Source organism: Canis lupus, chromosome 9, assembly GCF_003254725.2.
Source record: "Canis lupus dingo isolate Sandy chromosome 9, ASM325472v2, whole genome shotgun sequence".
NCBI classification, from domain to species: domain Eukaryota; kingdom Metazoa; phylum Chordata; class Mammalia; order Carnivora; family Canidae; genus Canis; species Canis lupus.
This window is the reverse complement of record NC_064251.1, coordinates 1,462,391-1,482,756: the sequence shown is the minus strand read 5'-3', so window position 1 is coordinate 1,482,756 and position 20,366 is coordinate 1,462,391. Positions and strand designations below refer to the sequence as shown.

At 62.3% G+C, this 20,366-nt stretch overlaps 4 protein-coding genes across 13 annotated transcripts in view; 2 read left to right on the top strand and 2 right to left on the bottom strand.

The window, feature by feature from the left end:
* Positions 1 to 20,366, top strand: part of BAHCC1 (BAH domain and coiled-coil containing 1) — a 318,708-nt gene that overhangs the window by 119,664 nt on the left and 178,678 nt on the right. The window lies entirely within an intron of this gene.
* On the bottom strand, positions 3,691 to 11,871 carry TEPSIN (TEPSIN adaptor related protein complex 4 accessory protein). 2 transcript variants are annotated; one of them, XM_025468278.3, is made up of 13 exons: positions 11,742 to 11,870; positions 11,562 to 11,634; positions 11,312 to 11,403; positions 11,103 to 11,196; positions 9,338 to 9,405; positions 9,060 to 9,138; positions 8,854 to 8,925; positions 7,945 to 8,154; positions 6,955 to 7,132; positions 6,754 to 6,867; positions 6,593 to 6,671; positions 6,203 to 6,337; positions 3,691 to 5,311 (listed from the first exon to the last, which is right to left on the bottom strand). In XM_025468278.3, exons 1-13 carry the CDS (start codon positions 11,790 to 11,792, stop codon positions 4,763 to 4,765), a joined length of 1,794 nt encoding a protein of 597 aa, XP_025324063.1. In that variant the 5' UTR covers positions 11,793 to 11,870; the 3' UTR covers positions 3,691 to 4,762. The 2 variants fall into 2 exon arrangements, with proteins under 2 accessions (XP_025324063.1, XP_035576290.1); XM_035720397.2 differs by lacking the exon at positions 8,854 to 8,925 and having other exon boundaries at positions 11,742 to 11,871.
* Positions 12,034 to 14,127, top strand: NDUFAF8 (NADH:ubiquinone oxidoreductase complex assembly factor 8). Of its 2 annotated transcripts, none has more exons than XM_025468285.3 (3): positions 12,034 to 12,192; positions 12,310 to 12,424; positions 13,864 to 14,127. In XM_025468285.3, the coding sequence occupies exons 1-3, from the start codon at positions 12,109 to 12,111 to the stop codon at positions 13,956 to 13,958; spliced, it is 294 nt and encodes a 97-aa protein (XP_025324070.1). In that variant the 5' UTR covers positions 12,034 to 12,108; the 3' UTR covers positions 13,959 to 14,127. The 2 variants fall into 2 exon arrangements, with proteins under 2 accessions (XP_025324070.1, XP_025324071.1); XM_025468286.3 differs by having other exon boundaries at positions 12,035 to 12,192; positions 12,310 to 12,420.
* SLC38A10 (solute carrier family 38 member 10) overlaps positions 16,034 to 20,366 on the bottom strand; it is a 39,696-nt gene continuing 35,363 nt past the window's right edge. For 4 of the 5 annotated variants that reach the window (XM_025468279.3, XM_025468282.3, XM_025468283.3 and 1 more), the window contains 3 exons: positions 19,536 to 19,559; positions 17,791 to 17,952; positions 16,034 to 17,568 (listed from right to left, as the gene is read on the bottom strand). In XM_025468279.3, the coding sequence (XP_025324064.1) occupies positions 16,520 to 17,568; positions 17,791 to 17,952; positions 19,536 to 19,559 (1,235 nt within the window). In that variant the 3' untranslated portion in view covers positions 16,034 to 16,519. The remainder of the gene's footprint in view (positions 17,569 to 17,790; positions 17,953 to 19,535; positions 19,560 to 20,366) is intronic. The other variant, XM_025468281.3, reaches the window with a different exon arrangement.

Sequence of the window (20,366 nt, the reverse complement as noted above, 5' to 3'; positions counted from 1 at the left end):
GCCCCTCCCCCGCCCGCCGCGGGGCCCGCCTTTCCTGCCGCGCCGCGCCCCGATTGGCCGCCCGCGTGCCCGCCCCGGCCGCCCCGGAGCTCATTGGGCGCGGGGCTGTCCGTCGGGGCGCCCGGCGTGGGAGGGGCCGCGCGGCGAGGAGCCCCCTCCCGCCAGGGGCAGCGGCCGGCGATTGGACGCGGCCGGAGGGGGCGGGGCCTCGGCCTCGGCCGTGGGCGGGGCCGCGGGGGGCGCGGGGGGCGCGGGGGGCGCGGGGGGCGCGGGGGGCGCGGGGCTCTCCCGGCCTGCTTCTCTGGGACCCAGTCGGCCTGCGCGGGCCCCCGGCGCCCACAGTCCTGGTCGCCCGCGCCGATCCCCGGGCGCCCACGCCGACCCCCGAGCCCAACACCATCTCCTGCTGCCCACACCCTCCCTGCGTCTGGACACAGGTCCTGCTGCGTCCCCTACCCACAAAGCTCCCTTTACCGCTTACCTGCGGGTTGGAAGCCCCGCTGGCGCCCCTTCTCAGGCAGCCCTACCCCGGGTACCTGGTCACCGACCCGCACCCCAGGCCCACCGCCCCTCGTCTCTCAAGCATGCACCGTCTGTTAGGTTCTTCTCTCCATCCCATTACCTCAACGCTTCTGTGGAAAACCAACTGACCACATTTGTATGGGTCTGTTTCTGAACTGTCTACACTGGCTCACTGAGCCTGTGGGAACTTCTGCCAACACCGCACTGTCTCCATTAGTGCTGCCTGAGTAGGAAATCAAGTCAGGTAGTGGGATCCTCATTGTTCTTTTTCTTTTTAATTTTTATTTATTCATGATAGTCACACAGAGAGACAGAGAGAGTGAGAAGCAGAGACACAGGCAGAGGGAGAAGCAGGCTCCATGCACCGGGAGCCCGACGTGGGATTCGATCCCAGGTCTCCAGGATCGCGCCCTGGGTCAAAGGCAGGTGCCAAACCGCTGCGCCACCCAGGGATCCCCTGTCCTTCTTTTTCTTTCTTTCTTTTTTTAAGATTTATTTATTTATTCATGATAGTGAGAGAGGAGAGGCAGAGACACAGGAGGAGGGAGAAGCAGGCTCCATGCAGGGAGCCCAATGTGGGACTCGATCCTGGAACTCTGGGATCGCGCCCTGGGCCAAAGGCAGGCGCTAAACCGCTGGGCCACCCAGGGATCCTTGTTCTTCTTTTTTAGTATTGCCTTGGCTATTCAATTTTTAACTTTTCCTGTAAGTTTCAGTATCAGCTTGTCAGCATCTACAAAACAACCCAGCTGGAACTCTGATGAGAATTATGTTAAATCTGTTGATGAATTTGGGGAAAGTTTTCCATTCCATGAGCATGGTATTCCTGAGCATTCAGGCCTTCATTGCCTTCTTGTCAGTCTCCTGTGCTTTTCTGCACACCGTGTTATTGCTAGTATGCAAAAATATTTGGCAGTATAGTTTACCCTGCAGCCTGCACCCTTCCTAACCTCACTCATCAGTTTTAGGAATTTTTGTAGATTCTATGGGGGTTTCTACATTACATAGACAGTAATGTTTGTGAATAAGTTCCCCTTCCGACATACTTGTCCCCCTTTCCTCCTGCTTTATTGAACTGGCCAGGGCTTCCAGTATAACGCCGAACAGAAGTGATTAGAATGGATAGGACTTCCTTGTTCCCAATCAGTCCTACACCATTATGATGTCAGCTCTGGGACCAGGTGAAACAAACTGTCATATTTCTCATATGTGAAGTTTTTTTTTTTTTTTTTAATTTTTTTTTTTTTTAATTTATTTATGATAGTCACAGAGAGAGAAAGAGAGGCAGAGACACAGGCAGAGAGAGAAGCAGGCTCCATGCACCGGGAGCCCGATGTGGGAATCGATCCCGGGTCTCCAGGATCGCGCCCTGGGCCAAAGGCAGGCGCCAAACCGCTGCGCCACCCAGGGATCCCTATGTGAAGTTTTTTTTTTCATGAATGAAATGTTAAATTTCAGGTCTCCCGCATTTTCTGCATAAAATGTGATTTTTCAGGGGTCCATGGGTGGCGCAGCAGTTTGGTGCCTGTCTTTGGCCCTGGGTGCAATCCTGGAGACCCGGGATTGAGTCCTGCGTCGGGCTCCCAGCATGGAGCCTGCTTCTCCCTCTGCCTCTCTATCATGAATAAATAAATAAATCTTTAAAAAAAAAAAATGTGGGATCCCTGGGTGGCGCAGCGGTTTGGCGCCTGCCTTTGGCCCAGGGCGCGATCCTGGAGACCCGGGATCGAATCCCACGTCGGGCTCCCGGTGCATGGAGCCTGCTTCTCCCTCTGCCTGTGTCTCTGCCTCTCTCTCTCTCTCTGTGACTATCATAAATAAATAAAAATTTAAAAAAAAAAAATGTGATTTTTCTTTGTAAATGTGTTAACTTGGTGAATTATGCTGATTGATATTCAGATGTTGAACCAGCCTTATATCCTGGGAATAAACTCCAATTCTTGTGACATATGAACCTTAAAAAAAAAAAATTTATATAGTCATGAGAGATACAAAGAGAGGCAGAGACACAGAGGGAGAAGCAGGCTCCCTTGATCCCCAGACCCAGGACCGCGCTCTGAGCTGAAGGCAGACGCTCAACTGGAGCCACCCAGGTGTCCCACATGTTAACCTTTTAATATGCTGTTGGATTCATTTTGGTAATATTTTTTTGACAATTAAACAAAACAAAACAAAACTTATGTTCATCAAGGAGATTGGTCTAGTTGTCTAGACCACGTGCACATGGAACATTCCCCAAGATAGACTATTCTGGGCCATAAAACAAACTTCAACAAAAGTTTCAAATCTTGGAGAATACAACTGAAGTTATAGAAAACATGCTCTTACTGTATCAGGATTAAAATAGTAATAACAGAAAAACACACCTTTAACAATCCATCAGATAAAAGGACGTCCCAAGGGTAATTAGAAAATAAAACTATAAAAGGGGCACCAGGATGGCTCAGTAGGTTTATTGTCTGACTCTTGATTTTGGCTTAGGTCGTGATCTCAGGGTCGTGAGACTGAGCAGAGTCTTGTCCCTCTCCATCTGCTTCTCCTCACTCTGTCTAAAATAAATAAAATCCTAAAAAAAATAAAACTATCATAGTTCATGGGATGCAATCTGGAGAAAAACATAGCATTAAGATTTTAATGTTAGAAAAATAATAAAGGTCCCAAACCACTAATCTAAGCTTCCACTTTTAAGAAACTAGAAAAAAAAGGAAAAATGAATTCAAAATAGTAGAAAAATAAAGAGCAGATAGCAATGAAATACAAAACATAAAAGCAGTAGAAAAATAAAACCAAAGGCTTAGATCTTTGAAAAAAAAATTAACAAACTTCTAAACAGACTAATCAAGAACAAGTGGAAAAAGTCATCAACCTAAATGAAGGATGGAGCACCATTACAGACCCTACAGACACACAGCTTCTGTGGAATGGACCGGCTTCTTGGAAGACAGATTCCCGATGCTCACGTGGGATGAGATGACCTGAAGAGCCCTGCACCTGCTTGAGAAACCGTTTCATGGTTAAAACCTCACAGTTAACATTAAGGGACCAGATGGCTCCAGCAGGGAGTTCTCCCTGACATTTACCATCAGGAGGCCTCTAAGTGTGCCCCTTGTTAATGCTGTTTTCACTGAAACACACACACACACACACACAAAAAGGCACCAGTGCAGGTCTGTGTGAACACTAGTGTTTACTTAGAACGTGCAGGAGGCATGAGCCTTGCAGCAGCAGCATCCTTCAGGAGGCCAGCCCGCAGTCTGCAGCCACAGCACGGACCACGGCCGCACAGTGACCTGCCGCTGTAGACAGCCCTGCTCCACCTCAGAGCAGCGATCTGAACTGAAAATAAAGACCCAAGTCGTGGTTCCCAATCCATGTAAAGCCTGGTTGCTGCGAGGCAGGCACAGGCCTCCAGGGCACCCTTGAGGTCCCCACTGCCAGGCCCTGCCATGAGCCTGCCTGCTGCTACAGGAATTCAAGTCCCAACAGCTAGCCTCTGAAAAGAGACACAGGGAAACTGAGGCAGCCTCACGCCCTCCTCTCAGGGTGGTCACTGGAAACAGTAGCAGCTTGGCAAGGGCCACAGCCGGGGCTCCATCTCCTTCTGACGTGTCCCCTCACGGAGGAGCTGGGTGCCCACAACGACCCTGAGCTCTTGAGTGAAGAGCCAGGCCTCCCGTCCTGCCCCGCCAGGCGTCACACCGCACCCTCTGCCCCGTTCTGACCCCTCTGGCTGCAGGGAAACGGGCTTGACAGCGTCTGCAGACAGGATGACCGGCCAGGTGCTGCGCAGGAGGCCCAGCGGCCGACCTGAACAAGCAGCTCAGATCCTGGTTCTGCCTAGAAACCCGCAGGGTCCGCGTGGGGCTTGCTCTCCTTGCACTGCCCCTGTGCTACTCTGACCCTCATGGCAGAGGGCCCACCCCATGAGGGGGTTCATCTTCCCCAGTGGGGGGAGTGGGAAACCTGTCTTTGGATTGGGAGCCGACCCGAGGACTCCCTCGCACCATGCCACCTGGCTCCACCTGGCTCTGTCCTATCTGCTGTGCTGAGTGGCCTGCACCTCGTCCTCCGCAAGCAAGGGGAAGACACCAGACAGAGCAGGGCCGGCCACAGACCCAAGGGGAACCACTGCTTGGTGGGCCGTGGGGGCCGGGTCAGATGGGACAGCACAGAGTCAGGGGTCCTGGGAGCTCCAGGCCGGGGGCCACGAGAACTCCACGTGTGGCCCAGGGCGGCAAGGTCATGAGTTTAGAAATGGGAAAGCTGACGGCTCTGGGCCAGGAGGCTCTCTCGCTGCTGCCTTCTGTGACAATGTCCATGGGACTTGGGGCGCCTTTTCTGTGGTAGTCCCGGCCCCTACCAGGCGGGGACAAGCCACCAGCTCCATTCCAGCGAACAGGGAGCTACAGCTGCCACTGGGCACTGGGCTCTGCAGGCAGCAGCTGGGCCCCAGGCTAGACTCCGGTGCTCCTTTTTGGGGGCCCACGCCCAACGGGCTCCACTCAGATCCAGCCACCCGCTCTCTAGAACCCGCCAGCCTCGTCTCGGCCTCCCTGGCGTCCCCAGGGACTGACGGGGGGCAGCTGTCCAGGGGAGGGGGTAGTGCAGAGCCCTCGGGCGAGAAGAGAGTGGAACTCAGAGGCTGCAGGAAGGCTTGGTTCCCAGCAAAAGGCACGGTGTCGGTCAGCAGGTCTGACAGGCCCACGCGGGCAGCAGCGGGGCTGGGTGCAGCGGGCAGCCTGCGGGCAGGGGGCTGTTGTCGGCAGGAAGCTTCAAAGTGCCTGAGGATCTGGACGCAGAAGGAAAGGGGGGTGGCTGAGGGTTCGTGTGCCCTAGGGGCACAGAGACACCCCTCCCCAGCACGGCCGCCCACCCAGACCTCCTCCTCCTGTCCTCCCCGGACCTCCTTCAACACCGGCCAAACCCTCTGCGCATGCACGGCCGCACCTGTCAGCAAGCCTGGCTGCATGACGAGCCGGCTCAGGGAGAGGGTGTCCCTTGTCCGGCACCATGCCAGCGCCAACCCAGACGCTGAAGGAAGGAACGTGCCCTAAACCCTCTGCTCCTTCCCCACTGCTGTGCACAGAGCTTACTCCCGCCCTCTCATGCCCACAAACACCACTATGACCAGGTCACTGATTCTTCAATGAAGGACAATTTAAAGACAAGATGCCCAGGATGCCACTAGGCAGGAGGTGTGGGGGCCCAGCTGCAGGGGGGCTGCCCAGAGGCTCCCTGCCCGGTGAGAGTCAGGAGACCTGCACACAATTCAGGCACATTAAAGGGACTCCAGGTGAATGAGACCATTCCGCCCCCTAGGGGCCGGGGAGGGATCGAAGCGCCCGGCACATACGTGAACCGCGACCCAGAGTGGAGGACAGGAGGGTAAATCCATCTAAGCACAGAGGGCTTCCTGCAGAAGGCTGCCCGTGAGCTGAGCCAAGGAGGGGTGGGGGGCTGCCTGCAGAGCAGAGCTGCTGAGCAGTAAGGCAGCTGAACTGGGAAGTTCAGGAACTGGAAGAGGCTCCACGAACCAGGGACCACAGCTGTCCTAAGGGCACGACTTGTCCCACGCAGCCAGGAGCGGGCATGTACAGGTACGTCTGGGGAAGGCTGGCCCCAACAGGTATGAAACTGCTGAGGCACCCCGTCACCCGCTCCTCTGGGCCCCGCTGCCCACCTTGGTGGCCTTGTTGGTCACAGGTCCAGGGCTGCCTGCACTGAGCTCCTGCAGCCGCGGCCGGGTGAGGAGCAAGATGTGCTCCTGGGAGAGCAGGTCGGTGCGTCCCAGGGATGCAATGGCACCCAGGGCTCTCTGCCAGGGAGACAGGAGGTCAGCAGGGCCCCCCCAGGATGGAGACCCATCTGACCAGCTCCCTTCCTCCTCTTGGCCCAACTACAGCCCCACACTGGGGAAGCCCAGGGCAGGCCCCCTGGAATCCTGTGCTTACTCCCCCCTGCTGCCCGTCTCCCAGGGCGGAGCCCCCTCTCCCCACGTGAAGAGGTCCCCAGTTACCCCTGCTCACTCCCTCATACCCACGGCCACCCCCCACTCATAGGCAGGCCTCACCATCTGTGCACACTCGCTGGGCCCGTCCAGGTGGCGCGTCAGCAGCTCCAGCACAGCCTCACAGTTGAGCAATCCACACCTGCAGGAAGGGGCAACCAGGAGATGGGGGGTAGGGGGCCGGGGCGGAGGATGGGGGGGCGGGGAGCGGGCAGGGGACCCACCCTTTGATGAAGCGCTGTGCCTCCTCTTGGCTCAGAAAGGCATGTGGCCCACACGTCACGGTCTGCACCAGGTTCTGCTCCTGCTGGCAGTCACTCAGGCTCACGGCCTCAACCCTGTGGGGGGCACAGTGGTCAGGGTCAGAGAAAGACCCCTCCGGGTCACGCCTCCACCCAGGGAGGGCGCCCAGGGGGCCCACTCACCGCTCCGCCAGGTCGCTGGGTGCCTGGCTGGCCGCAGAGGGGCTGTCACTGCCCGACCGACTGCCAGAGTCCAAGGCCTTGCTCCGGTCACCGCTCTCCTGGGAGGAATTCTGGGAGCTGGAGCTGCTGTCCGGCTCGTCCCAGCCCCCTCCAGCCTGCCCCGGCTGGGGTCTCAGGACTGTGAGGGACGGAACTGGGAGTCAGAGTGGAGCGGGGGGGGCGGGGGGGGTTCTGACTCGCCTCATGCGCCCCTTCCTGTGGCACCTGGACTAGCTCAGGAAGGCCCTGAGCTCCAGAAAAATGCCTGGTATGAGGTGACATGGAACACGCCTGCCCCAGGGCCAGCTCGTGAACACACAGCAGTGCCAGGCACTGAAGGCCAAGTGGGAGGCGGTTTGCGGAGGTGCAGATCACCCCGACGCCTGTCCCGCCGTCCTTCCTCACCCTCACCGTGCTCTGTGTTGCACCTGCACTGCCTACTGCCCCTGCTAGGATACAAGTGCTGTGGAGGCTGGCCCTGGTGTCACTGTGGCCCCAGCTGAACCAGCAGAAGCTGAGCGGGGGTCCCGGGTCCATATCTGAACGGGGGGACCCTCTGGAAGCCCTGCCTGCTTTGGGGCCGTAACACCCGAGCTCCAACTCCAAGCAACTGGTGAGACGCTGGCAGGGTAGCGTCTGTGCGCCACGCACAAGCTTTGTGAGAGAAGGAAACCAGTACAGACCACAGTGAACGTGCACCATGCTGGTGGAGGGCTCTGGCCACGGGAACATCGCAGAACATGCCGCCTCTGGGGCCGGACAGGACAGGACAGCAGGGCTCCCTGACCCCACCCAGGGCGCACCGCCCTCCCCGGCCTCTAGTCAGATCCCTCCCCGAGCCACACCCTGTGGCCGCTGACACTAAGGGAGTCCCGTCCCTCGGTCCCCGCAGCCTCCTCTGCTCACCCAGACCCTGGCAGGGGGAAGCTAGACCCCCCAGAAGGCTCTCACCGCTTCCTCGGGCACCCAAGAAGCCCCTGGAGAGCGGCTTCCCAGCAGCTGAGCCACCTTGGCTGGCTAAAGGCGTCACGGCGGGCTGGTAGGCATCGCCCCGCGGGAGGGGCCTCTGGGTGCCGGGGCTCTCGGGCCCCGGGCGCACGGCGTTGGCCACCACCTCCGCAGCCTTCTGGATGGTGGAGAGGAAGGCTTCGCCCGCAGAGCCTGCGCCACAGGGAGAGGGAGATGGCCTACTTTGGTCGCGTCCCCTGTGCTCTCTCGTGTCTCCCAGAAGGAGGCACTGCTTCCACTCTGGGCTTGAAAGAGAGATCTGAGCTGTAGTTACAGAGCAGAGGCTACGTGGGGGACCGGAGTTCTTGCAGAAGCTTCCCCGGTGGATTCTGCTCCAGAATGCTCCCGGGGCTGATGGAGCCTGGGTGCCCCACACTGCACTTGCGATCCAGCTGTGGTTCATGCCCTTCCCCACCCTTGTGCCCTACGAGGACCGAGCACTGTCACCCCACCTCAGGAGAGGACAGGCCTCCGAGCCAGACCCGCTTTAGGAATCAGTGCCCCCTGAGGGCCGGGGGGTCAGAGCTGTGACCAGAATGAGTAGCAACAGGCCACCGAGGCAAGCTGGGCATGCAGAGCCAGCTCAGCACCGCACCTGCCGAGTCACCTGTGGTAGCCAGGCCCAGCACCCTCTGCCCTTGGGCCCTGGAAGGAGCCGTGTGTGCAAATGAGGCCCAGCCTGACTTCTCCCCTGCTGGCTAAGCAGACCCGGCCGGCCTCGTCCCACAGGCCCCGGCAGAGAAGGTGGAGTGGGCAGGGCACGCCAGCTGGCCACATCACCCTCCAGGGCTCGGCAGGCCTGAGCTGCCAGGCCCTCGCCCCCACGGCTCTGGGAGCCCACGCAGCACTCACCCGTGTGGCCCCGCTCCTTGCTGTAGCCGAAGCCCTGGAGGGAGCCCTGGGGTCTGGACTGCGAGCCCATGCCTGCAGGCAAGTGTGGCTACTCATCCTCAGCCCTGCGCAGAGTGGCACGCCGGCCGAGGACAGCAGGTGGGGAGAAGGGACCCCAGGCCTTCCAGAGGGAACACCCAGCGGCAGGGATGGACACAGCGGCCTACCTGCTGGAAGCAGGCCCCTGGGAGCCTGGGAGTGAGGCGGAGGGGACACGCTGTCAGAGAATAGTGCGCTTCCCAAGTCCTAGATGAGGAGGAGGGTGCTCAGCACGTGCAGCTGGGCTGCCATCCCCCCCCATCCCCCCGTCCCCAGGGTTCTCAGAGGCCAGGCTGGGTGGGGGGGACGGGGGGCTGGTCCCACAGCAGGAACAGAGCCAGGGTCCCAGGCGGTTGGAGAACAAAGGCCCAGTGCTGCCCTAGAGCCGACCTGAGTCCCGACTCACCTGGGCGGCCGCCCGCACCTTCTGGTACAAGCTGTTCCCGTGGAGAGGATCCGGGGGCCCTGAGAACGCTGCGGGCAGAGCCGGAGAACCAACGCTGAGCGGGCGCTGGTGACCGCAGGGGTGACGCTCCAACACTCGCGTTCCCTGGGGGGGTGAGCTGCAGCCCATCCCGGCCGTGACCAGGCCCCCCAGGGGCCCCTACAACTCTGATCCCCGGCAGGTGGCCCTGGCAGCCCCAGGGTCAGGGTTAGCTCCCTAAAGCACAGGTCGGACCTCAAATCCCCCACATGACAGCACTTCCAGGTCAAAGTCCTTACAGCAGCCATCAGCCCGCGGAAGCTGCCACCCCCCCAGAATGCTCTGCCCCATGGACAAAGCCTGGAGAGCACCCAGAGCCCCTCATCCAGGACGCCCTGCCCCAGGCTGCTTCTAGAGCCGCACCCCTGCAGGCCCCAGCTCCCATGCTCACACCAGGCCTGCGTGTCGACCTGCAAAGCACGACGTGGGTGGCCCCCTCCCTGACCCCACCGTCTCTCTGAGTTCCTGCAGGGGCAGCCTTACTACCTCTGCACCCCCTTCTGCCCGAAAGACACACAGAGGATCTCGTCCAATCCAAAGCCCCACAGAGGTCCCGGGGGGCCGGGTGACAAAAGCCCGCTCTTTATCATGACCCACAAGCTCCACCTCTCGAAGGTCTGAGCTCAGGGTTACAGCAAGTGAGATTCTCCAGAAAAAACGAGCCCACCCTAGGCTCTGTCTCATCCGTCACAGACGCACCTCTCTTCCCAGCCCCCTGGCACCGTGCTGTCTCCACTGCGGCTGGTGGCCCAGGACCAGCAGCCGGGAGCCGAACCTCCAGTGAGTGGGGATGGCACCCCCTCATTCCCATGGGACTCCTGCCCTGGGGCCACCTCCCCACAGCCTGGCGCTGTCCCCTGGGCTTGGAGCATGGCAGATGGAGGCTGTGGCCACGTGTTCCTGGGGTGCAGGACTGGGGGACGGCTTGTGTGCAAGTTGGCAGCACAGACACGCCCCGGCCGGCGAAAGTAAGCGAGGCAGGCCTGCTGTTTTTGCACAGGAGTTTTGGGGGGCACTGGTGACGAGCACGAGCCCCGGTGGACACCGGGGGCAGCGGCCAAGTCTGGGGGCAGGATGCTCTCCGGGGTGCCGAGTGCCCAGCCTCGCCCAGCCTGTCCTTGAAGGGCTGAGGTGGCTTCAGGGCGGGGAGGTGCTGCCTAACGATGGGGGTCCTCCGAGCGCACCAGGTGCCTCCCCGGGGCTCTCACGGGCCCAGCTCGGTGTGCACGGTTCCTGCCTGAACGTGGGCCCTTCCAAGACTCCCCGAGGCCGGGCGGCGGGGCCTGTAGATGCTGCAGCTGCCTCACCTGAGGGAAGGTCTCGGGCCACGCCTCCCAAGTTCTAGTTAAAGAGAAACAAACAGGACAGCCCCCGGCGTGGGTGGGGTGAGACCGGCGGCTCCCCTGCAGCCCCATCTGTCGCCTAGACCGCGACAGGCCAGGCCCCCCTCGTGCAAGCTCACAGCGCTCCCTGGCTCGGGCCCTGAGGACACGAATCATCTCTGGCGGGTCGGGCACTAGAACAGGCAGGACGGGCCTGGGCCGCCCAGGCCGGGCAGGACACACGGGCAGAAAGTGACGGGCCAGACGCAGTAGGGCTGGGGCGCAGACGGGAGCTGCCAGGAAGGGTCCTGCGGTGGGGGTACCCCTGGGGGTCGGCGCAGGGCCCCCCGCCCCGCGCCCGGTACCTGCAGCCTCTTGGATGAAGGCGGGGTTGCGCTTGAGGATGAGCACGGAAGACGGGGAGCCGTGGCCACACAGGTGGAGCAGGATCTTCAGCACCTGGGGGGCGGGCAGGTGGGGCAGGCGGCACGCACCCCGCCGCGCCCCGCCTGCATCCGCCGCCCGCGGGTGGGAGCTGGGCCTGCCCTGGGTGGGGGGCCGCGCGGGGACTCACCTTGAGCTTCACGCGGCCGGAGCCGCTGTGCAGCCGGGTCAGAAGGTACTCCAGGAGGCACTGGCTGCTGCCCGGGGACTCGTGGGAGATGCCTGGCCGGCCGTGGTTAGGGAAGGGCTGAGCGGGGTCGGCCGCGCCTCCCGCCCCCCGGCCCCGCGCGGGCCTCCCCGCCGCCCCGCCGCCCCCCCGGCCTCCGGCGCAGGAGCTGCAGCGGCCCGGCCCGCGGGCGAGCGGCGGACACGAAGGATACGGGCGATCTCCTCGAACAGGTAGCCCGGACACGGGGCGTCGTCATCCGACGTTCCCTTCAGGAGGAGCGGGAGCTGGAGAGGAAACAGGGCCCGGCCCGCAAGGCGTGAGCGCCGCGGGGAGGCGGCCGAGGGCGAAGGCAAGAGGCCCCGGCGGGGGCTGAGCGGCCGCCCGCACTCACCCGGTGCAGGAAGCTCAGCCGGTCCCGCAGCGCCGGCGTGGCCGCCATCATGCCGGTCACCTTCCGGCCCCCCCGCCGCCGCGGCCCCCCTCCAATCCCCGCGCACGCCTGGCCCAGCTGGCCAATCGCCCGTGCGGGGCGGGCACACCACGCGAGCCTGAACCAATCCGAAGTCCCACGTCAAAGACAGACAAACCCGCCAGCCACTTGCAGTGTTCCCGGAGCCGGGTCGCCGTTCCGGAAGGGGGCGGGGCTAGCGGTGGGGTGGGGCTGAGGCCCAGCCAATCAGGGGGCGCACGGGACGCTGGGCGCCGGAAGAGGGCGGGCGCAAGATGGCGGCGCCCACGGGTGCTGGGAGTAGCGGCTCATGTCCGGGAACGGAGCGGTGTGGGGGCGCGTGCGGGGCCGCCTCCGCGCCTTCCCCGGGCGCCTAGCGGCCTGCGGGGCCGAGGTGAGGAGCCGCCGGGCGGGGCGGGGCCTGCGGGACAGGCGGGGCCCGCACGGGCGGGGCGGTGACCGGCGGGCGCGGAGGCCGTCGCGATCCCGGCGCGTCCCGCCCGCCCTCCAGGCCGCGGCCTACGGCAGGTGCGTGCAGGCGTCCACGGCCCCGGGCGGCCGCCTGGCGAAGGACCTCTGTGCGCCGGAGTTCGAGGCTCTGCGGCGCTGCTTCGCCGCCGCGGTAGGTGGGCGCCCCCGGGGGACAGTGGGGCGCGGGGCGGGGGGGGCCCGGGCGCAGCGGCAGCTGCCGTCTCCTTCCCGCGCGTGCGCTCAGGCCGGCCGCGCCGCCCGACCCCCGACGGCGAAGGGCATTCAGGAGGCCGCTCCCCGGGAAGGGCAGCCCCCGAGCGGCGCTCGCTGGCCCTCTGGCCCCCGCGGGGCTTCTGCTCCGGGGCCGGGACTCAGCCGCGCCGCATCACGCCCCTTCTGCTGCCGACGCGCAGCCTGCGGAGGTGCTGTGACCGCCTGCCCTGCCCCAAAGCGGAGAGTACGGGTCGCGTGGAGCACATGGGGTTGGACATGCTCCAGGAACCCGGCGCCCGAGGAGGGGGCCCTGGGCTGGGCCGGGATGCCCGCGATCCCCTGTGTCCCCCGGAGCTGCCGGTGCAGAGGACCCGACGCGGACAGGGCGGTTGAGCTCGGCGGACTCCGGGGACCTCAGGCCGTCCGTCCCCTGACATTCCGGGATCGATCATCCTGAGCGGGTAGCTGTGCCTTGGCCGCTTGTCTGGGAGAGGACAGTGCGAGGCTCCCTTCCCGGGGGCTCGGAGATTTTGCACCTCCCCGGGGACGCTCAGGCCTGGTCCTGCCCCCAGCCAGCCCCCCCCCCCACCCGTGGCCAGCCTCGTATATGACGTGGGCCGTGCAGCCAGGCACACCTGTCCCCTGCGCTTCCTCCCCGGTTCTACAGTCTTCCCCGGGGGACTCTCCACTCTGGGGCTGCAGCTTGGAAGAAGCTCCGTGGAAGGACCAAACACGTTCCCTACACACAGGTCTCTCCGTGGCACCTTTTGTGGTGAGGGCCCACCTGTTCCAGGCGCCTGTATGCTCCTTTGCCATGGTCGTCTACAGATGCTCCCACAGCGCGCCCTAAGCTTGGGGGCTCTTTCCCATGCCCCCATCACGGAAGATGACCCTGCTGAGAGCTGGGGGACCTGACGTTCAGGACGAGGGTGCTTGAGTGTTTGTCACCACGAGGAAATGCACCGATGAGCACCTTTTTGCCCAGTCTGCTGCAGTCCCCAGCCTTGCACAGAGCTGCCTGAGGAGGCAGAGAGGGTGCTGGGTCCCGTCCAGCTCCGTGCCAGGGAGCCCTGTCTCTGGGCAAGTGTTTTCGGCGCTTCACCTCAGCGTTCTCTGTAAGGAGCTCCCGCCGCCTTGTGAGCACTGAGCGCGCTGTGTTGGGGGGCCTGCACAGGGCCTGGTCCAGGGCGGCGTGGCTTGAGGGCCTTGGCCTGCGGCAGCTCCAAGCACCTGAGCCTCCAGCCACGCGGCCGTGCCGGCGCCCGCAGCCGGGCTCTCTGGAAGATGTTTGCTGCTGCCGGACGGCGTTTGGTGGGATGGTTTTCTTGTTTTATGGTCTCTTCTAACTTAACCTGTTCACACCAAATTCTTTATTTTCTAGGCCAAAAAGACCCTGAGGGGAGGCCTTTAGGATGGACGAGCGAGCACTGCACTTGTTTACTGCCCCAGGGAGCAGAGCCGGGCGCCTGGTGCTGACGGCCACCAAGGGCAAACGTCCAAAACGTCTGACACTTTTAGAGCTAGAAGGACTGCAGGCGCGTCAGGGAAGTGGTGGGCGAGCGGGCGTGGGTTTTTCTGCCTCGTGTGTGAGGCTTTGGGTTAGAGTAAGATCCTGACGCGATAATAAAGACCACGGCAGACCATGTGAGAGCTGTCCTGTTGGACATGGCTGTGGGAACATGCTGCTCAGGAGTCTCACTTTCTCAAGAATTCTTACCCAAAATACCTTATTTGAGCCTAACGGAGCCGCCAGATGTAGCTGCCAGTTTACAGGACGTGCCAAAGATAAAAGCACAGCCACACCAGAGAAGGGAAGCTGCCTCCTGTGGGTTTCTGAGAGGTGCCCTCGAGGGAGGGTTGGGCTTAGGAACCCAGGGCAGTGCGGGGTGCCTGCCCTTCTGAGGCCCCCCAGGGTCAGAGCCTAAGCCCTTCTGGCTTTCCTTGCCCCGCCCTTGACCTGGGTATGAAAGTAGGGGTGGCACTGCCCCTGAATGCCTGGCACAGGGCCAGGGCGCCACCTGCTGGATGCCTGGGGACTGTGCTCCAGGAGCCCCTCCTGAAGCATGGAGGTCACCCTGCCCTTGGGCACCACCCAGCCCCTGGCTTGCTGGAGCCAGGCATCCGTGACACCATGACGCCGGGCTTCTCTGGCCCCTCACGCTCTCCACTCCGACCTCTGCAGCTTCTTGTGAGGAGCCTGCAAGACGCGTTCCACAGGCGTCCTCCTGTGTGTCCCTCCTCTTCGGGCTACACACCAAACTCCCAAGTTTCTTGGCCTTTGTCCTAGTTCTCTGGCATCCCCAAACTCACTCCATCCTCAAGACCATGTTTATTGGGGGAAATACAAGAGAACTGGTGTCTGGATGCAGCCGTTCCTGGAGCTGCATCGTCACATAGAACCCTTTGTCCTCAGGCAGCATCTGAACTCAGGGCTTGTGTGCACCAGGTTTCCATCCTTACTCCTACCCGGCCCTCTGGGCTTGGTGGCCCTGCCCTAGAAAGGGAATCCTCATGAGATCCTACCCGTCACCTGGGGCAGCTCCTACGAGGACAGTCACTCACTGATGGCCCTGCTTGCGGCTGCTCTGGCTGGACCACTCACTGCACCTGCTGGTCTTGACACCAGTCTTCTGTGCTCACAAAGCAGACCACAGCCCCCAGCCCCTGCCAGCTCCCTGTGGTTCTGGCAAGGAGCCCCACACACAGGTCCCAGTTCTTCCCTGAGGGACATCGGGCTGGGGAGGCCGGGAGAGCATGAATGGTAGGGAGACCCCAAGGGTCGGGGGGCGGGGGACAGGGACTGGGTCCCTGCTCTAAGGAAATGACCTTCTGTGGCAGGAGAAAGGCCTTACCTCCAGGAAGACATAAAACTTGGGTTGAGGTAAGACATCCAGGTAAATACACCTGGGAATAGAATCCCACCCTGAAAACATATGAACACGTAGAGTTCCGATCTCGGCAACCTCCAGAAGGTGTTTTCCCACTGAGCGGGGTTTGTCTAGGATAGTTATTACTTAAGCGAAGGCCAGGAAGCAAGGAAGCACCCCAAGACTCACCCCCTTTCTCAGGGGCTCCCTGGCAGCACTGGCGCCCGGCCTCGGGAGGAACTACTCGGGTCTAGTCCTCGGGCTGCCCGAGAACACGGGAACCACAACAAACAGGATTTCAAAGGCGCAGGGGCAGGACGAGACCGGAAGCCAAGGCTGGGGCTGCCGAGCCGTGGTGGTCTTCCCGAGGGCCTGGGCACCTCCAGCCAGCAGCCCCTGACGGCAGGGTCTGGGGCACACATGGCCCTCGGGGGGGGGTGGGGGGCACAGCTGCTGGGCCCTCGGCACGCAGGTGGACAGCCTGCCACGGCCACCCCTGCCCACCGGCTCTCCCATTCATTGAAAATACGACACCACAAACGCCACCCGGCTGCCCGCAGGGTCTTTCCGGGGCTGTGCCGTGCCCAGTTGCACACCACCGCCAGTCTGATCAGCAGACTCCCTGCACGTGGTGGCCACACAGGCTCCTCTCAACACCGGCTTCACTGACCCAACATTGGGATGTTTCTTATTTGTAAAACAACTTTATAGTTTGGGAAAGCACAGGGAGCGCAGAGGGACCGTGACAAGGGCTGAGGCGGCCACACACTCAGGCAGCTGGCTAACCGAGATGCCGCAGTCCCAGCCCCATGTCCTCCCACGTGGAGCCGTGGCCACCGAGCAGCTGAGCAGAGGCCGAGTTTGTGACAGTTCTCCACACACTCGGAGCATCACGTGAACCACGACTATGTAGAGCGAGAGGCAGTCCGGCGGGCAGTGGGCCTCACGGCAGCCTGTGTCACCTCGGGGCCACGCTCCCCGGCCGGCCGCTGCATCGTCTGAGTCCTGGTGAGCTCGGTCACCCCAGCAAGTTTAAGATGCGGGCTGGCAAAGGCATAGGCCGTCCAAACCCCCGCCACCGCGGGACCTCTGACTCGGCACCCACGTGGTCCCCGCGTGGTTGGGGGAGGAGACCTGCCGACCAGGAGGACCGTGGCGGCTAGTGGCTACTCAGGACTCCTCCTGGGCCCCGGCCAGCTGCTTCACCTGGCGGCCGTGGACCACCCGCAACGCGCCCCCCGCGGCCTGGTGCAGCTGGGTCTCCAGGGCGCTGCGGAGGTCATTGACCTGCACATCTGGCAGAGGATTAAAGCTGATGATGACCCTGTCCCTTGGGGCCGGGTCCCCTCCTGCCCCAGGAGCCACATCCCGCCGTCTCCTCCTCAGGTCAGAACCGGCCTGGACTTTCAGGTCTCGGTTAGATTTGGCATGGTCTGGCTTCTGAGCCCCAGGGACGGCTGGTTTGGGCCCAAGATCAGGGTCCTGCCTCTGCTCAGGCTCTTGGACGGCAGGGTCTACCCCCAGAACAGGCACACGGTCCCCACCAACGGCCTCCTTTCTGGCCTCCAGGTGACCGCCCTGCTGCCCAGCCTGGCCCCCGGCAGAAACAGCCCGGTGTGCCAGCTGACCGGTCTCGGCCTGGGCCCCAGGGGCTGCTCCTCCCGACCTGCTGGACAGGCCTGCAGGTCCCCAGTCTCGGCTCACTGGCTGGGGCTTCACGGGAAGGTCCCCAGTCTCTCTTGCTCCCAAGACCTCTGCCTCCTGAACGTTGGCACCAGTGGCTCCCACCTCTTTTCTGGATCGTCTCCTTTCGTGGGAGCCTCTGCCAAGAGCGTCCTGACCCGGTTCCAGGACCTCGGCAGCAACAAGCTTCTCTGGGCTCCTGGGCGCCTCGGCAGGGCCTGGCTCAGGCACCTGCTCCTGCACGCCAGCATCGGCGGCTTCGGGCACAGCGCCCTGCCGGCCTTCCCTCGGCTCGGCCTGGGCTGCCCGGGGCTCTGTGCGGGCTGCGCCCAGAGGAGCAGCTGGAGCTCTGCCTGCAGCCCCCTCGGGCTCCTCCACTGAGCGCGGGCCGTGTCCCTGGGGCGGCGCGGGGGGATGCCCAGGAGCTCCACGTGCAGGTTCCAAAGGCTGCTGGGGATGAGGCTCCACCGTCTCCCCATCGTGGGACTCCTCCTTACCTCTGGGGACAGCCACCCCAGGCTCTGGCTGCGCTTCAGCTGCAAACCAAATAAGTCTCAGTTTAGCCACAGAAATAAGCAGAAGCTACCACCACGGGGACCAGAGAGGGGAACTTGCAGCAATCACACACAAATCAAAGCTCTGCCCACAGGACTACAGGTCCCGGGGCCACAGACCCAGCCACACGGAGCCACCGGGAGCCCCAGCTGGCGATCACACATCCAGTGACAGCCGCCTTCCCCGACCCGGCCCTGACTTGCCGTCCTCGCCGTCCTGCCTCTGCTGATGGATCTCCTTGTGCTGCTCCTCAATCACCGCCAGCAGCTTCTCCTGCTGGTCCAACAGCCGCTTCTGCTGGACCTGCTGCTCTTTGATCACCTGCAACAGGACGGCGTGGTCCAGCAGCTCCGCCCGGCCCGCTTCTGGCAAGGGGAAGGCGCACAGTCAGAGCCTGTCCCGGCCACACAAGTGTGGTGCCGGGCAGACGGTGATGGGATGCCCGCCCTGGGATGCCCCACGCCTGCACTGGCTCCCGTGGGCCCCACTGCTCAGACTGCTGCCCGCTGGGAATAAATGTTGGGAGAAGCTAAAGAGGAGGTCTGCCACAGTGGGAACGACAGCAGGGTCCTGGGCTAGAGAGTACAAGCTACAAACTGCTCTAAAATCAGAATAGCAGCCCTTGGAGAGTTTCCTCCAAGGGGAGAATCCAAGAAACAAACTGTCTTCCTTTTCAGCAGTGACCAGGACTGGAACCTCGATGAGGCAAAGGCCAGCTGCAGATAATACAGGGCTCCTGACGCTGCTCCTGACCGCCACCTGGGGGGCTGGTGCAGGCTGGCACAGGGGGTGGGGGGCAGCGCAGCAGGTGTGCGTCAGAGGCCTCACCACACTCTCCCCACACCCCTAACCCAGAACTTGGGCCCAGGAGGAGGCCCCGAGTCTGAGCACCCGGCGCCAGCAGTGTGTGCATGAGGGAGCCCGCCTTTCACTACCAACGCCTCAGCCCTGGGTCAGCTATGTTCCGGGCAGCCGTGGCTCGTGTAACTGCTATGACACGTGTGTCCTTAAGCAGGAGGCTGAGAAGGTGACATGAGCGGTTAGGGCAGGTGGGTGGGCAAGCTCACAAGGAGTGGTGAGAGCACACATCCCAGTAAGGCCCCACGTGCTGGGCACACACGTGCTGGCCTGTCCTCCCCATGGTGACCTGTGACCTGCCACAATAGCACAGGGGTTGGCCTCCCCACCAAGAGGCCCACAGCAAGAACGAGGCACGTGGAGGACGGACCCTGTGAGCATGAGGCCCCTCAGCCAGCCCCAGAGCAGCAGTCCCCACTCCCAGCCCGCTGTCATCCAGACACCCTCGGGTCACAAAGGTGCCTGCCTCAGAAGGGCCACATCCTGTGGATGGGACCAGGGCTCCACACACAGCCTTTTATATGGGGGACGTTTGCAGTGTCGTCCCCCCAGGGCTCTACACCAGCCACCGGCCATGAGCCTCGCTGTCACCCTGGATACCCGTGGCTCATGCCCATATAATGGTCAACAGTACAGGGACAGCCTCACATGCTGCCACAACTGCCCATCCCCAGGGCAGGTGCTGGATGGGGGGGAAGTGGTGCCTGTCATGTCCAGCCAGAAGCAACAGGTAGGGCAGATGCGAAACAGAGTGGTGACAAGCCATGTCCTCGGGCAGACCCCGGCCCACCAGGACCACAGATGGGATGTCAATGCACATGCAGGACACACTAGTACCCGGCCATGCACAGGGCGGAAATTCCACACAGGCCCCCGTCAGCACATACAGACGGCACCCATCGTCCTCCAGGACCGGGGCACTTATGGAAAGGCGTGAGTTGGGACATCAGGGGGCCCCAACTGAGGGGCCGGGGCCAAGCCTGGGGCGGGGCAGGCTACGTGCGAACACAGCCTGTGCCTTCTCCGTTCTGGCCTCTTAGATCCCCCCCAAGCAGGCCTTCGATTGGAGCACACTCATCTGGGTCCGTACCTGCTACTATCTTTTTGATTTCAGCTGCTCATCCCATTGAGAGGCGTACAGAAGAAAGGCAGAGTAGGAAACTGTGAAAATTGTCTTTTCAGAAAGAAAAAAAATCAAAAGAATCAAACAGGTTTAGGTAACAGAATATAAGGACAGGAATCAGTGAACACAGGGAGGCAACCAGACACGAAGCAACACGTGTGAAACCCCTAGAGCAGCCCCCTAACTCCAGACAACCTCCAGGGTCTCCTGGCTCAGGCCTCTGGCTGTCCCTGGGTTCAGCGGGCAGCCCCAAGCCCAGTGCTCCGGCTGGGAGGCAGCCCAGGGGGGCAGCAGAGCACATATGTCTCGGGAACAGCCCCCAGTGCTGCTCCACCAAGACCCACGCGCCCAGACCCTGGCGGCACAGCAAGAAACACCCTCGCACAGCTCACAGGGGTGGGTGGGGCCGCTCCGCAGACAGACTCGGTGATGCCGGGAGGTGGGTGGGGTGGTGGTAGGATGGAGTTCTAACTGGGGAGCAGCTGTGCACAGGCCCCTTGGTCACCAACCAAATGAGGACAGGAGATCAGGAGTCAGGAAGGCTGCCCCAACCCACACTACGGAGGCAGTGCCCACCAGGGCGGGGCCGCGAGGAGGGGGCGGTCATCAAACCAACAGCTGAAGTCACCCCAGAACAGGCACCAAGGTCTGAAGGAGGATTAACTACCGGAGAGATAAGGTGTGACAAGCTTTTGTTTCACAGGACAGGTGCTAGGTCTTCACAGCAGACGGGCACAAACGTCCCCCCAAGCTGAGGGGGCGGAATACACAGGGGCGGAGGTGAGGCGGGCAGGACCA